This window comes from Octopus bimaculoides, chromosome 3 (genome assembly GCF_046866305.1).
Source record: "Octopus bimaculoides isolate indiv1 chromosome 3, ASM4686630v1, whole genome shotgun sequence".
NCBI classification, from domain to species: Eukaryota; Metazoa; Mollusca; class Cephalopoda; order Octopoda; family Octopodidae; genus Octopus; species Octopus bimaculoides.
Genome location: NC_142930.1, coordinates 73,829,537 through 73,845,123, shown reverse-complemented (window position 1 = coordinate 73,845,123; position 15,587 = coordinate 73,829,537). Strand labels below are relative to the sequence as shown.

Below are 15,587 nucleotides of genomic sequence, written 5' to 3'. Positions count from 1 at the left end.
ATATTTTAAAGTTATTGTCTTCATTGCATATAATATCGATCTTTATCAATGAAATGGACAGATTATAATACATCGGTCATATGTTTATGACAACTAAATATTTTGTCCCTTTAATCCTGATTAGCTTAGTAATTTCCGAAATGGGCGATGTACACTATGAGGTAATTAGAATTAAAAAAAAAAATATATAGATTATCGTCACCTTAATTTAATTCTAAATAGCTTTCACCATTTTCGCAACTTCCGTATAAGAAAATAAAAGATTCAAAGGAAATTTTATGAGTTTATTGTGATTTTATTTTGAAATAGGATTTTTCATAAAAAAAGTTATTGTGATAAATAAATAGATAATTGGAAAATAATAACCAAATCAGAAACTTCTTCAATGGGCATCTGTTGAAAGCTACAAACCGAATCCCATAGAATTATCTTTCTCAACATTCAGTAATCTATACATTTCTGTCTTCTACACCATCATCCATCCTTTCGTCTGTTCAGCTCTATATGAATCCATGTAACGCTGTTGGAGAATGTCCTGCGCCAAACATTACCATGCAAAAATCAGTCGTAGAGGAAAATCCGACTTCTGTAGTTTCGTTGGGAATATTGCAGTAGCCTTACATTTAATATGGACAACGTCCAGAAATACATCTTCTTAAACTCGGCTCAAACCTTCTACCGTAGCCACACGAAGACACTGTATAAATGCCCTGTATGCACAAAGCGTAATGGGAACACTTTTGTAAGCAAGGCTGTTTGTCCATCGATATACAGTTACATCCTTTGGCAATGACACATTCCTGGTTTATGTAGCATTCTGCAATATAGAAGCAAAAATATTAGGAGAAAAGACAAACTTAGTAACATATCTATAGTATTTATGATTCATTACAGAGTAAAATGTCTTGGTGTCTGTTCGGCGGGTTGTGAGCTGCATGACATAAGTGGTTTAACAAACCTACCAACAGTGGGCGATTATAGACTGGATACTGTCTTCGTAGTCATGTTTATCGCATATGAAGTTCCGAATGACCCTAAGTACATTCCCTCTTTTTTAGTACTTATAGACTCCAGGAAAAATGTTCAGAGTTTGTCGGGGCGTGTTGTATGTGACCAGTGCTTCATTGTGCTCATGATCAGAACAATTATCTTTTAGCAGCTAAATGTATATAATTAGGTAGGCTTTACACACACACACACACACACAGAGGTAGGCAGGCAGTTTCGGAGAAGGGGGTTAAGTAAATTACATCAACCCCAGTGCTCAACTGGTGCTTATTTTGTCGACCTCAAAAGGATGAAAGGCAAAATCGGCTTCGGCAGAATTTGAACTGCGAACGTAAAGACGGACGAAATACTGCTAAGTATTTTGCCCTGGGTCTCTCTTTATTCTTTTACTCCTTTACTTGTTTCAGTCATTTGACTGTGGCAATGCTGGAGCACCGCCTTTAGTCGAGCAAATCGACCTCAGGACTTATTCTTTGTAAGCCTAGTACTTATTCTATCGGTTCCTGTTGCCGAACGGCTAAGTTACGGGGACGTAAACACACCAGCATCGGTTGTCAAGCGATGTTGGTGGGGACAAACAGAGACTCACAAACATATACACACACACATACATATATACGACGGGCTTCTTTCAGTTTTCGTCTACCAAATCCACTCACAAGGCTTTGGTCGGCCCGAGGCTATAGTAGAAGACACTTGCCCAAGATGCCACGCAGTGGGACTGAACCCGGAACCATGTGGTTGGTATTCAGTGGTAATGACATGTAATTGTCGAATATTTTCCTGTCTTGAACTTCATGAAAATATTGGTTTCTGTAAATCCGATAAGATTACGCCTGTCTTCATTTGAGAGGAAGCAACATAGTCTAAAGCTATCACTGTATATATTAGGCTATTATCAACACCACTCACAAAAAAGCAACACTTACAAAGACACAAGGGCTAATAAGATTTGCACTAGCTTAATCACAACCAAGTAACAAGAGATAAAAATTAAAGACAATAACAAAGTCCATTATTACTTACTTCTTGGCCAATATACATGTGTTGTTGTAGATGCAGTAGTAGCAGATGGTGTTGTGGTTGGTGGTGTTGTAGTCAGTTTGGCAGTTGTTTGTATACGTGTTGACGTTGTCGTTGATGATGCTGTGGTTGTTGTTGTCGATGTAGTAGTCGTTGCCCTTGTTGACGGTGATGTTGTGGTTGTTGTTGTATTGGTGTTGTTGTTAAATGGCCACCGGCTGTCATCACAAAGGAACACTATTGGAATATTTTCATGTCTTACTTTCGGTCGTATCTGGTTTTTATAATCCCACACTTTCATGTAAGCTTCTGCGAGTGTTTTACTGTAGAAAGTAGCGTTGTTACGTGTTATGTTGAATAGGCCCAAACATGGTGTGTATCTCGATGGATTTGAACCCGGCACTAAACAAGAAGGACGACATATTCTTCCACATTGTTCTGAAGCTGTGATAAAAATCACACTGTGGTTTTTCTCGGGGTTTCTTATACCGACATAGGTTATATCCGATGATACAGCTAATCTACGGTCAACTATCACCATTTCTTGATAGGTTCCAAAATAATTTATACCCATGGTATGAACGTTGAGTCTACCTGCGGGACTACAGCACTTACTGTTTTGACAATTATTTTCAGTAGAGTTACGGGACGAGGAATTTAGGGGTTGATTATCATCGTACAGATCATTCAGTAAATTCGGAAGCCCATGATTCACCGGGAAATTTCCAAATTTCATCGTGTCGAAAGGTCGTTCGTAAATAATTTCGACCGGAATAAATGCCCATTCATCTACATCGCATCTACGGTTAACACAAAACGTATTCTGATAGGGGATGACGGTACTGCAACCTGGTGATTTTCTAGATTTTGACTCGCATCTACCATTATTGCAGGTTAAATATGGAGAATTACATAAATTTGGATTGAGAGTACAGTTTCCTAGGTAAGTATAGTCATATTTGTAAAAAAAAGGGTAAGAACTAGTATTTTTTAATGCTTCTGCAACGGTTAAATTCATAAGACCAATACTTTGATTAGGGGCATAAACATTTAAACCATAATCCGAAGGATAATCTGTTGCAGGATTAACGTTGTGTTGCCTTTGGTTTTCATTGAAACGCGTGTAAACAAGTTCTATGTAACTGTGGACTAGCCAGAACATTGGGTCCATGGGCGATGATGGTATCATACTCATGTGACCTCCAATAGCAACATGCATAGAATTATGCATGAATTCCAAGTTATATTGTTCTTGCGCATTAGGTTCAGAGATCTCTTCAAGTTTCGTTCGAGTGAGAACATCTTCAATGTTACTACGTGTCGGTAACCTTCTACTGAAACCTCCGTTCCTTATCAGAATACCAGCTGGTGTTTTCCAATTAGCAAACGGCCCTTTAGTGACGAAACCATTGATAGTTCCCATTAACTCATCTGACCACATAGTGGAATCTCGAGGATTAGAAAGAGAACTGTCAAGAGTTGGATCCCAAAATGGAATTGTTACACCTGGCACTTTTTCACGAAGTGCATCTTCCATCCTAAAATAAAAAATGTAAACTCAATTTAATACGTAGAAAATATATATCAATGCTTATTTACATTTATCGCCCAATATTTAATCGAGCGAGTAACTATATTTCTTAGAAAATGTTCGAGTACTGGACTTGATATAATTTTTGTATACTGATGTCTCTTGGCAAGCAAGGATCAACGGTTGAGATTCTCGAATTCTGAGATTTCTAGCTCGGAGCGGTCGAATTTGTTTCGATTAAATATATACAACTAGGTGGTATAGCTCATTTCAACCTATCCGTCCATTGTTTGCTTCAAAATATAAATTATGTGCACTGCATAATGTCCTCAGATGTAATACTCTTAAACTAAATAATAGTAAACATTTCTTTCTAAAGTATTTCGTGAAGTGGAAGAAATTAGGGTAATATTTGAATCCATTGCTTACATTTTCAAATAGATTCTGTGCCAGAGAAGAAATGAAGGTCCACCATGGGCATTTCTTGCAGTTTCACCAGTGTGCAGGAAGACGATCGCATCGTATACATTTGGTGACATACTCTGTAAGTGAAACAGTAAGAAAAATCACAATGATTGGGGCGCAACTAACGTTTGTTGAGGTTTATTCGAAATTACATATGATGTATTTTTGTAGTTACTTTGATTTTGATATTTTACCTTCACATCAACTATTTTTGTGGATGTGGTGCTGATGAAAGAGCAATAACTCTTGAAATATTTTTCAACCCTTTCGGAGTCGAGGAAATGAAGTAATTGGATGGTAACAAACAATCCCCTTTCTTTGAAATTATTGGACTTGTGCCTTAATCAGAAACCAAGGGCGATGAACTGGTAGAATTGGCAGCGTGTCGAACAAAGTGCATTTCTTCCACCGCTTCATATTATGAGTTCAAATACTTTGCCTTTCATCTTTTTGGAGTCGATGAAATAAAGTAAAGTCAGGTACTGGTTTCAATGTAACAGACGACCCCCTACTCTTAAAAGAAAGATGACCGTGAGTCAAAGTTTGGAACAATTATAAAACCGGCGAACTAAGAGAAACATCAGTGCGTCGCACAAAATGCAGCGACATTTCTGCCGGCTCTAAGTTCTGATTCTAAATGCCACCGAGGTCGACTTTGTCTTTAATCCTTTCGGAGTCGATAAAATAAGTACCAGTTGAACACTGGGGTCGATATAATCGAATTTCCCCTTCCCTTACAATTGCCGTCCTTGTGCCTGTAGTAGAACAAATTATTCAATATCTCTATATATTTTGTTTATGCGATTACCACAAAGAAATTCTATAGCACTATTTTGACTTTATCACACAGCTGAACAAATTGTCCTATAATGACCGAAGGTAATAGTGAAAATTTCCAAGCAGAAGGCACACTACAGTGTAATTGTGCCAATAAAATGCACGCTTGAGTAACGCCCGTTAAGTCTACTTCTCTCCCAACGATGTTCGTATACGCACAAAATATTCTTACCGTATCTTGTTTTAAAAGATGAATACTACGATGGAAATCATTTCTTTCTCTTTCACTGAGCAACCTATATTCTTTCCTTACTCTTTTTGGTGTATCTATAGCTCCTTTACTTCCTGCAAACGGTGATTGAGAATATACAGTGTTTGAAGAATTTGATGTCCAATTTAAACACGGCTTAGTGATTTGCAATTTATAAATGCAATAGTTCAACCGACTGATACTTTGCTTATTTTCAGGGTTGCTGGAACCGGTCAATTTATCATAACAATTTTGAACAAATTCTGCCGAATCTGAACTCACATAGACAGCACTCAGCAATATGAGGAATGCTAAATACAAGCTATTCATATCTGAAAATCGATAAGAAAGGGAATACGTTATGAAATTATATATGTATATATACGTATGTATGTATGTATGTATGTATGTATGTATGTATGTATGTATGTATGTATGTATGTATGTATATACACACACGCACACATATATATAATATAAATAATATATATATATATATATATATATATATATATATATATATATATATATATATGTGCGTGTGTGTGCATATAAGGGTACAGGAAGTCACTAACAGTAAACAACATGAAATGCGAAAACAAATGAGTTAAATACGCAAACAACGAGAGAAAAAAATGGAAGACAGAGCAAGTAACACAAAAAAACGACCCTTCATCAATTGTCGGCTGTCTCTCTACTCCTCATTTCGAGCATTCAGCGACAATATGAGTCTTCGAAGACAGTTGCTCCCATAAATAACAAAATAAAATTTTGGATTTATGGAGAGTCAAAGTTGGGAACAAAAACAAGACAACGGAGTTATACAAGGAAACCGAACAAATCTTTTTTCAAATTTTATAGACCCACACAGAGGATTCTTTGCAGTTCTTATTTTGAGAATTTCGGTATTGCAAACTAAAGAACCCTTGACTGCATCAGCGTATTATGAATTATATAATTGCTGCTGTTTCTAACGTCTAGGTGAACTTGGTTGATGGAATTTAAGTGTCTTGTTACTGCTGTTGATAGTATAAAGACTATCGATTCTTCAATAATCCATCTTCTCAATCAATTGCTTGATATTCAATCATTCATTAAATACGTTGAAAATGACGAAATTACAAATGAAATCTCAAATTTTTTTAAAAAGTCATATCACAGATATAAACAAAACACATGAGAGACAAGAATTCATTATGAAAATAGCTCTAACAATGAAGGAAAACTATTTTCTTGTTGATCGAACTGACCTACGATACATGGGTAGATAATGGTGTCATTTAGTGCAATCGACATATCTGTTGTTCCAAATATATCATAACTGAAGACTATTCTATATACTGTAACATTTTATTGTAGAAATTAACTGTTAAAACGAGTATTTTGCATTCTCTTCAGTGTGCAGCCTTCGATTGTATATCTCGAGGTTCTGATGCTGAACACAACAGAGGAGATGAACACCAATATATATACATTTCTTACACCAATATTTATATACTTTTGTTTGGGGTATTTTTGAAGCGTTATGGCTAGTGGTTTGTGGATGCAATCTATGTGCAGCTCTTGATGATGTGAAGTGAGAAATTTTGATGGCATACTCTACCCACCATGTTGTCGTGAAGTGAGCGGGTCAGGGCAATGAAATCCTCCGGACATCAAAACCGAACAAGGACGGCCCACATTGCAGAACGGGGACATTGCAGAACGGGGCTTTCTTTAGATCCCACAACATTGCAAGCTGTTGTTGTTCTTGACACTTCTCATAAAGCTGGCAGGTACAAAAGATCATGTCGATTGTGCCTAGAGAGGGTCGAAAGCCATACTGGGACTCAGGGAGGACGTCTTCCGCGAGGATGAGGAGGCGATTGAGCAGGATACAAGCGAAGATCTTGCTTGCAATACTCATGAGTGAGACGCCCCAACAGTTGTTGCAATCCTCTCGGTCTCACTTATTGTAGATGATGATAGTTGCATCGCGTAAGTCGTTTGGGAGGGTCTTGTCTTTGCAGATCTTGAAGATAGGGGGCCATCAGATGATTTCTCAGCCCCGGACCTCCGTGCGTGAAATATTCAAATGGGATGTTGTCTGATCTTGGAGCTTGGCCCGGCTTCATGCGCTCGAACACCTTGTTGAACTCATGGGGCGAGGCCGGCAGGGACATCCATTGGTGGATGGGAAGCTGTGGGGTGTTTCGGAGGAGACCATCATGAGTGCGTGAATAGTCGTTAAGTAGGATCTCGAAATGGGACTTCCAGCGATTGAGGAATCCCTGGGTGTCGGTTATCGTAGAGCCAGCTGCTGATGACCTTGTGGGGCCGAAGATCTCCTTGGTTGCGGCATAAAAGCGGCGCAAGTCTTGTTGGTCTCCATAGTTTTGCATCTCCTCTACTTTCCTCTGCCACCAGGTGTTCTGAGCTTCTCTAATTCCCGCTGGCATTCCGCTGATGCTTGCTGGTGCTTTCGCTTGTTCTCCGCAGTGACATGGTTCTCGAAGGCGATGCGCGTCCGGAGTTTGGCTTCGATAAGACGGGAGACGGTTTCATCAATCTTTTCAAATCAGCCTTGGTTCTTCTTCTGGGCAAAGCCGATTGTCTCCTCGGCGGCAGCGGTCAGGGCTTCACGAAGGCTGGTCCAGCGATCCTCAATGGAGGTCGGCTCTGGGAGGTCCATCAGGTGTCTCTGAATCGATTCCCTGAAGTCTTGGGATGCCTGTGAGTTTTGGAGTTTGGTGCAGTCAAAGCGTCGGCAAGGGATGTTTGCTGAGACTTGCTTTAGTGAACGGCGGATCTTGATGTCAACGCGAGAAATAAGAAGGCGGTGATCCGTCCAGCAGCCATCTGCACCAGGCATGGTGCGGGTGATGCGTACATCTCGTCTGTCGCTGGATCTCGTCAGAACGTAGTCGAGGATGCGCCAGTATTTAGACCGTGGGAGTTTCCAGGTCGTCTTTTGTCGGGTAAGGAGACGAAATAGGGAGTTGGTGATGACGAGTTCGTACTCGGCGCAAAGGCCTAGGAGGAGCTGATCATTGGCATTGCATTTCCCAATGCCGTGATGACCAAGAATGTCGTTCCACAAACAATAGTCACTGCCGATTCTGCCATTAAAGTCCTCCAACACGACGAGTTTGTCATGCGCGGGGACTGTCTGGATGGTGCGGTCCAGCAGGTTGTAGAACGAAGCCTTGACGTCGCCTTCAGATGTGAGGATAGAGGCGTACACAGAGATCAGCGTAATGAATCTGTCTCGAATGAGCGGGATCCGAACAATCATCAGGCACTCGCTGACAGCAGTTGGGACGAGTCTCTGTTGGTCTACGAGTTTCCTTTTGATGGCAAGGCCAGCTCCGTGGATGTGTGGTTCGTTAGGATTCTTCCTTTTCCAAAAAAAATGGTGTATTTGGAGCCAGCTTCTCTGATGCTGCCTTCTCCGGGAAGCCTAATCTCGTTCAAGGCTGCCACGTAGATGTTGAAGCGGGCAAGTTCCTTGCAGACGAGGGCTGTACGTCGCTCCGGATGACTAACGTCACTCTTGTCTTGGAGAGTGATGTTCCAGGCACTGAAAGTGAGAGGTTGTGAAACAAAGGATTTAGTAGTCGATAATGGATGAATAGAAATAGTGTTCCGACCGCTGAGTGGGAGGTCCGCCAGTCGCAGTATGTTGGCCAGATCGAGTTGCCGTGCCCGATGTTTACCCCTCCTTTTCTAGGTCTCTCCCTTGAGGGGTGGGCTGCAGTAATCCTAAAGAGGTCAGCTACTGAACACTAATGTCGCAGCTATTCATTGGAGAGCGACTATCTAAGATTCGCCGCCAATATGTGGTCACGGACGAGAGGTTTCCAGCTTTCCAGACCTGCATCCGGCGCCCGCGATACCATCGGCATTGGGCTGCTTCATTTTTGAGACTCAAAGAGTAGAAAGACGAAGCCAGTGGCTGAGTAAATTGTTTGAGGTGATCGCGGCTGCGTGACGGCCACGCGTACGCACTTGGGCAGGAATTTCTCCACTGTGGCTCAAGAATTGAGACGTGCAGCTTTGTTGAGGCTGGTTGCAGCGAGCTGCCGGAGTCTATCCGCCTTTGTCACGCCTGCCAGCCAGGCGTTGCCCTCTTCCGCCGGAGTCAATCCTTGGCGGCTTGAGATTACCCTCCTCTGCTTGCTTCGCTGTTGGGGTCTTGATGTTGGTGTTTGGTCGTGTTTAGTCTGTGACTTCATCCTCGACCATGCCGCCATGGATAGCCCTACAAGAAGTCTAAGACTCCAGACGGCATCGGTCTCGGAACCATTGGAGCTCACAAGCTCTTCCACCTCGGTAAGGGACGACCATCGGAAGAGACTTCTCACATCTTGGGAGTATTCTTTCGAAGACACCCAGCTATGAAAAGGATGTGGAGAACCGGATCAGCACGGCCCACTCCGCCTTCCGTATATATATATATATATATATATATATATATATATATACAAGAATAAGGGCAGAGAATCGTCAATTAATAATAGAATTAATAATTAACAATTTTGCCAAGTAGTTCAGTATGAAAAAAAACCTTTATCGGTAAAACTATTTATCATTATAAATATACAGGGATTAGCAATTGAGTTGCTTCTCCAACATACTGAAAATTTAGAAATAGCAGTCAAAGAACTACTGATTCCAAACTACAAATTTTTCTCTAAAGTGGATGGCGATATTTAGAGACACTTTCAAATTTATCAGAATATTTGGGCTGAAGATTGGAATAGTGAAATTTCCATTCACTTAACCATGAAACGATTCGTATCCAATTAACTAAAGGCTTGGTTTGTTTACGCTTTTCCCTCCGGTTTTTTGTTCTATGTGTGCCATAAATATCGCCATCCACTTTAGAGAAAAATTTGTAGTTTGGAATCAGTAGTTCTTTGACTGCTATTTCTAAATTTTCAGTATGTTGGAGAAGCAACTCAATTGCTAATCCCTGTATATTTATAATGATATATATATATATATATATATATATATATATATATATATATATATATATATATATATATATATATATATATATATATACATACACACAAGGGGTTGTTGAAAAGTTGCTGGCTTTTAGAGAAAGAAAATACAGGAAGATCAGTTAATTATGATTTTCTTCAACATATTCTCCCTCAGATTCACACACTTATTGCAAGTCTTTAAATTTTTCTAAGGCCTATAAAAGACCTCGGAAGTTTGGGCCTCCAACCAGGCCTTTCGCGATATCCTTAAAGCCAGGAACTTTTCAGCACTTCTTCGTGTGTGTGTGTGTATATATATATATATATATATATACATACAAACATGTATACAGAAGCATATATATATATATATATATATATATATATATATATATATATATATATATATATATATATATATATATATATATTTAATTATATGTATTTATTCTATCCTACTAAATAATAATTCTGATAGAATAAATGGGTTAATAGAAACCAAGGTAGCAAAGATCACAAAATAACTGTGGTGTAATTCCTGTTGGTGAGGCAGAAACTCCTTGATATTTTGGGTATTTGAGTATATTTAAAAATTTAAGGAATGGAGAAAACGCATGTTATAACTGCATACGTAAGACATTATGTCTTACGTTTAAGATGATTCCCATACATTTCCCTGAGGAGAAGTTTACATTTTTAACATCGCCGATTCCTATGGATCACATAAATTGTAATTCTTCGAAACATATGTCGGAATAAAGTATGCAGTTATAACATGCGTTTTCTCCATTCCTTAAATTTATATATATATATATATATATATATATATATATATATATATATATATATCGGAAAGTCTGTGCAAAATGGGTATCTCGGTAGTTGGTACCCGGTTTGAATAAGAAAATGGTAGAATTCTGCCGTGATCTGGTGGAAGCGTTTGAATCCAATGAAGACACATTCTTTAGCCGATCTCTTGACAATGGATAAATGAGTCGAAAACGGAGATGCAGCCCATAGAATGGAACAACACCTCTTCTCTATGGCTTAAGTAGTTTAAGTGCAAGGGATCGGCTCAGAAAGTCATGTGCTCTATATTTCAGGATGAAAAGAACATACTACTCTTTGATTTTCTAGAACGTGTCTGTACCGTGAACAGCAAACGGTACACTGTGACACTTATAAAGTGGAAGAACCCGAAAAAGTGTCTGAAAACGAGTCACGTTCGCCAAGGCAATGGTGCCATCAGAAACATCGTTGACAACAAATCAGGCCATGAGCAATTTAGGCAGGTCAATGACCGCTACCCACTGTACGACTCAGATCTGGCGTCCTCCGACTTCCATCTGTTCCATTCGATGAAGGACAGTCTCCGAGGACAACAATTTGATGACACAGATGTTGTGACTATGGCTGTAAAGAAGTGGATACAACTGTGATATTTGGAAACCTATGTCAGTTTATAACAATATTTTGCACTCTTTTGCATTACTTTCGGTAGAGCGCTCATATTTTTGTTTGGTATCGTTAGTACTATTTTATGTGGTGTGTTTCAGAGCGGAAAGCAATAAAACTGAGTGATGTTCACGCATTTATTGGTAGTATTTACTTTATCCATACAACCTGTACAAACTTATTTTTAAGTAAACAAATTGGTAATTATTTTTCATTGTGTAAAGAAAGCTATTGACATAGAAAATTTGATCTAACGCAGTATATTACAGGTATTTATTTTATCGATCTTAGTGTAAAAAGTAACCAAGGATTACCTGGGGATAACTTGAAGCCTGAAAAATCAAAGAATTGAGTTGGATAAACAAAGCTTTCTAAGCGGATCTCTAACTTATTTTCAAACGGCGCAACTATTTCCTAATAACTTAACGGTTTTAAGACATATATGGAGTTAATAAGTTAAACTTTCAGTAATACTGCTGCTCCGAGATGGCATAACACAAATAAATCACTTACCGTTATCTGTTTCTCCACACTTCAAGAATAATTTAGCTTAACAAACTGATATGTAGCTGTGTTGGTTACGGTATATATATAGAAAAAGTGTGATGGGAGAGAAGGGAATATTAGCTATTGCATTTAACTTATAACATTTTTTTTAATATGAAGAAAATTAAAGCGACTTCCTACTCTCTTGTTTTATCAAAGCTATTTCACATTTTATGATTATTCACAATTCATATTCTCATTTCATTTCTGCACGTGATACACCACGTGCAATAATTTTATATTTTGCAATGTCGCCGATCATGAAAGTCTAGATTTTATTTGGGAAATGCTTTGTAATAAGACTTTGAACCATAAAACATTACTTATTACAGCTGCAGTACGTTGCTTTTTATAACTACAACACATTTCTTTTCGTACATCCATTACCGTATTTATATTTTTATCTGCCTTCTTTTGTTTGTTTCAGTTATTTGACTGCGGCCATGCTGAGGCACTACCTTCAAAGGTTTCGTCGAACAAATCAACTCCAGTACTTTTTTATTTTTAAAGTTTGGTGCTTATTCTATCGATCTGTTTTGCCGAACCACTAATGTACAGGAACATAAACACACCAACACCATATATATATATATATATATATATATATATATATATATATATATGCGCAACGGGTTTCTTTCGGTTTCCGTCTATCGAATTCGCTCACAAGGCTTTGGACGGTCCGAGGCTACAGTGGATCCCAATGTGCAATGCAGTGCGACTGAACCCGTGTTTGCGTGCATGTGTTTGAGTGTGTATTATAGACAGATGATCAGTACGCCTAAAATTAATACGTACTACTGAAGTTAATTACTACTTCATCAGACACAACATTTTACTTTTATAGTATGTTAAATCTGTTTTCATCATTGTCATAATTTTGAAATTAAAATGATCTAAAAGAATAGGTAATTTTACTTCCTCTGTATAACTAACACTATTTAGAAATGCATGAATCGATCACAAAAGTTGACAGCTTACATTTCTAAAAATCCGCAGTTTACTAATTACATATTTCATAACTACATAGTAGTTAGTTATGGGGGTTATATATCATCATAGAAGTCATTAGACGTCTCGGCTATAACTCATCTTTAACAGCCAGAATTGCTAAACAAAAGTCTCTAAAACAAGGTAAAACAGAAACAGCATAAAAGAGGACTTCAGTTAAATGCCGAACCTTCCTTAAGGCTGGAAGAAACAGATAAAAATTAAAACAATTATATATAGTGAGCAAAAAGTGTGACTGCGTGGTAAAAAGTTTGCTTCCCAGCCACATGGTTCCGGGTTCAATCCCACTGCGTGGCACCTGGCCATGTGTATTCTGCTATAGCCTCGGGCCAACCAAAACCTTGGTAGGCGGAAACTGAAAGAGGCTAGTCGCATATGTATGTATGTATGTATGTATGTATGTATGTATGTATGTATATATGTATGTATGTATATATGTACGTATGTATGTATGTATGTATGTATGTATGTATGTATGTATGTATATATTTAGACATACACACACACACATATATAGGGCCGGCCTTAGGAGGTGTAGGGACCCAGTAGGGTGAGGTGAGGTGAGGGGGAAAATTTCCGAGGTTTCACCCTACCCGACTCCCCTCCGATTTCTGTGGAAAAAATTATTTGCAGCATATTAGGAGATTAGATTAGTTGATAGCACAAAAAAAAGAGAAAAAAAGCATCATTTCCCACCAAAATTAAATTGGGTCTTAAACTATAAATTTACCAAAAATTTTCACCATCAGTAAGCGAAACTACATTTAAACTACACTTTTAAAAAATATTCTGGCATAAATTGGAAAGAAATTTAACAAAATCCTAAAGAAACCTTTATCTGTTGCATGATGTTACGCTCAAAGAGATATACATAAAAAGCAAATTAATAATTAGAATTTTTCAGAAGCTGGTTATATACTTGCCTTATATTTTTTCTATAACCTCTGTTGTAGAATACAGTCCTGTCTGCCTGTTTCTTAGCTGTATGGTTCTGGGTTTAGCACCACTGTGTGACACCAAATGTCCCCTACTATAGTCCCGTGTGCGTCGTGTGTGTGTTTGTGTGTGTGCGTGTGTGTGTGCATGTGTGTGTGTGTGTGTGTGTGTGTGTGTGTGGCTGTGTTTGTGTTTGTCCAAAGACCTGAATGGGAGTCATTGCAAAGAGATTTTCTCTTTTAAACACGAGACAAGAAATTTTACCTCCCCTCCCCATCTCTCTCTAAATACAAAGGCTTCAACCAAACCACTATGAAAAATAATTGAACTTTTCACCTTTGTTTAACCATGTCTCTTTCACAGAAATTTCTGTGGCTAAAATATTGAGCACATTTGTAGCCATTTGCTTTTATCATTTTTGTTTTATTTTTTGCTTTCATTAACATATATATATCTTTTGATACCATTTGACTGCGGCCATGCTGGAGCAGCACCTTTAGTTGAACAAATCGACCCCACGACTTATTCTTTGAAAGCCTAGTACTTATTCTATTGGTTCTTTTGCCAGCCTCGGTTGTCAAGCGATGGTGGGGAGGGAGGGACAAACACAGGCACAAACATACACACATAGACACAGACACACACACACACACATTTCTGTCTACCAAATCCACTCACAAGGCTTTGGTCGGCTCAGTGGGACTGAACCTGGAACCATGTGGTTAGTATGCAAGCTACTTACCACACAACCATATATATATATATATATATATATATATATATATATATATATATATATATATATATATATATATATATATATATATATATATATATATATATATATATATATATATATATATATATATATATATATATATATATATATATATATATATATATATATATATATATATATATATATATATATATATATATATATATATGTTTCCCTAGATAGTTCTCCATTGGCTGCAATATATATATATATGTATATATATATATATATATGTATATATATATATATATATATGTATATATATATATATATATATATATATATGTATATATATATGTATATATATATATATATATATGTATATATATATATATATGTATATATATATATATATATGTATATATATATATGTATATATATATATATATATATATGTATATATATACATGCACATATATATATATATATGTATATATATATATGTATATATATATATGTATATATATATATGTATATATATATATATGTATATATATATGTATATATATATATATATATATATATATATATATATATATATATGTGTATATATATATATATTTATATACATATGTATATACATATATATATATGTATATACATATATATATATATATATATATATATATATATATATGTATATATATATATATATATATATATATATATATATATATATATATATATATATACATATATATATATATATATATATATATATATATATATATATATATATATATATATATATATATATGTATATATATATATATATATATATATATATATGTATATATATATATATATATATATATATATGTATATATATATATG

General features: G+C 36.8%; 2 protein-coding genes across 3 annotated transcripts; both read right to left on the bottom strand.

The window, feature by feature from the left end:
- Positions 1-274: 274 nt before the first annotated feature.
- On the bottom strand, positions 275-14,183 carry LOC106883992 (uncharacterized). Of its 2 annotated transcripts, none has more exons than XM_089349213.1 (5): positions 13,963-14,183; positions 5,037-5,386; positions 3,992-4,104; positions 2,035-3,569; positions 275-817 (listed from the first exon to the last, which is right to left on the bottom strand). In XM_089349213.1, exons 2-5 carry the CDS (start codon positions 5,382-5,384, stop codon positions 624-626), a joined length of 2,190 nt encoding a protein of 729 aa, XP_089205339.1. In that variant the 5' UTR covers positions 5,385-5,386; positions 13,963-14,183; the 3' UTR covers positions 275-623. The 2 variants fall into 2 exon arrangements, with proteins under 2 accessions (XP_089205339.1, XP_014790641.2); XM_014935155.3 differs by lacking the exon at positions 13,963-14,183 and adding an exon at positions 11,996-12,191.
- On the bottom strand, positions 7,612-8,328 carry LOC149136588 (protein CFDP2-like). The gene has a single exon (XM_089348380.1). The coding sequence runs from the start codon at positions 8,326-8,328 to the stop codon at positions 7,612-7,614; it is 717 nt and encodes a 238-aa protein (XP_089204506.1).
- Positions 14,184-15,587: the final 1,404 nt, after the last annotated feature.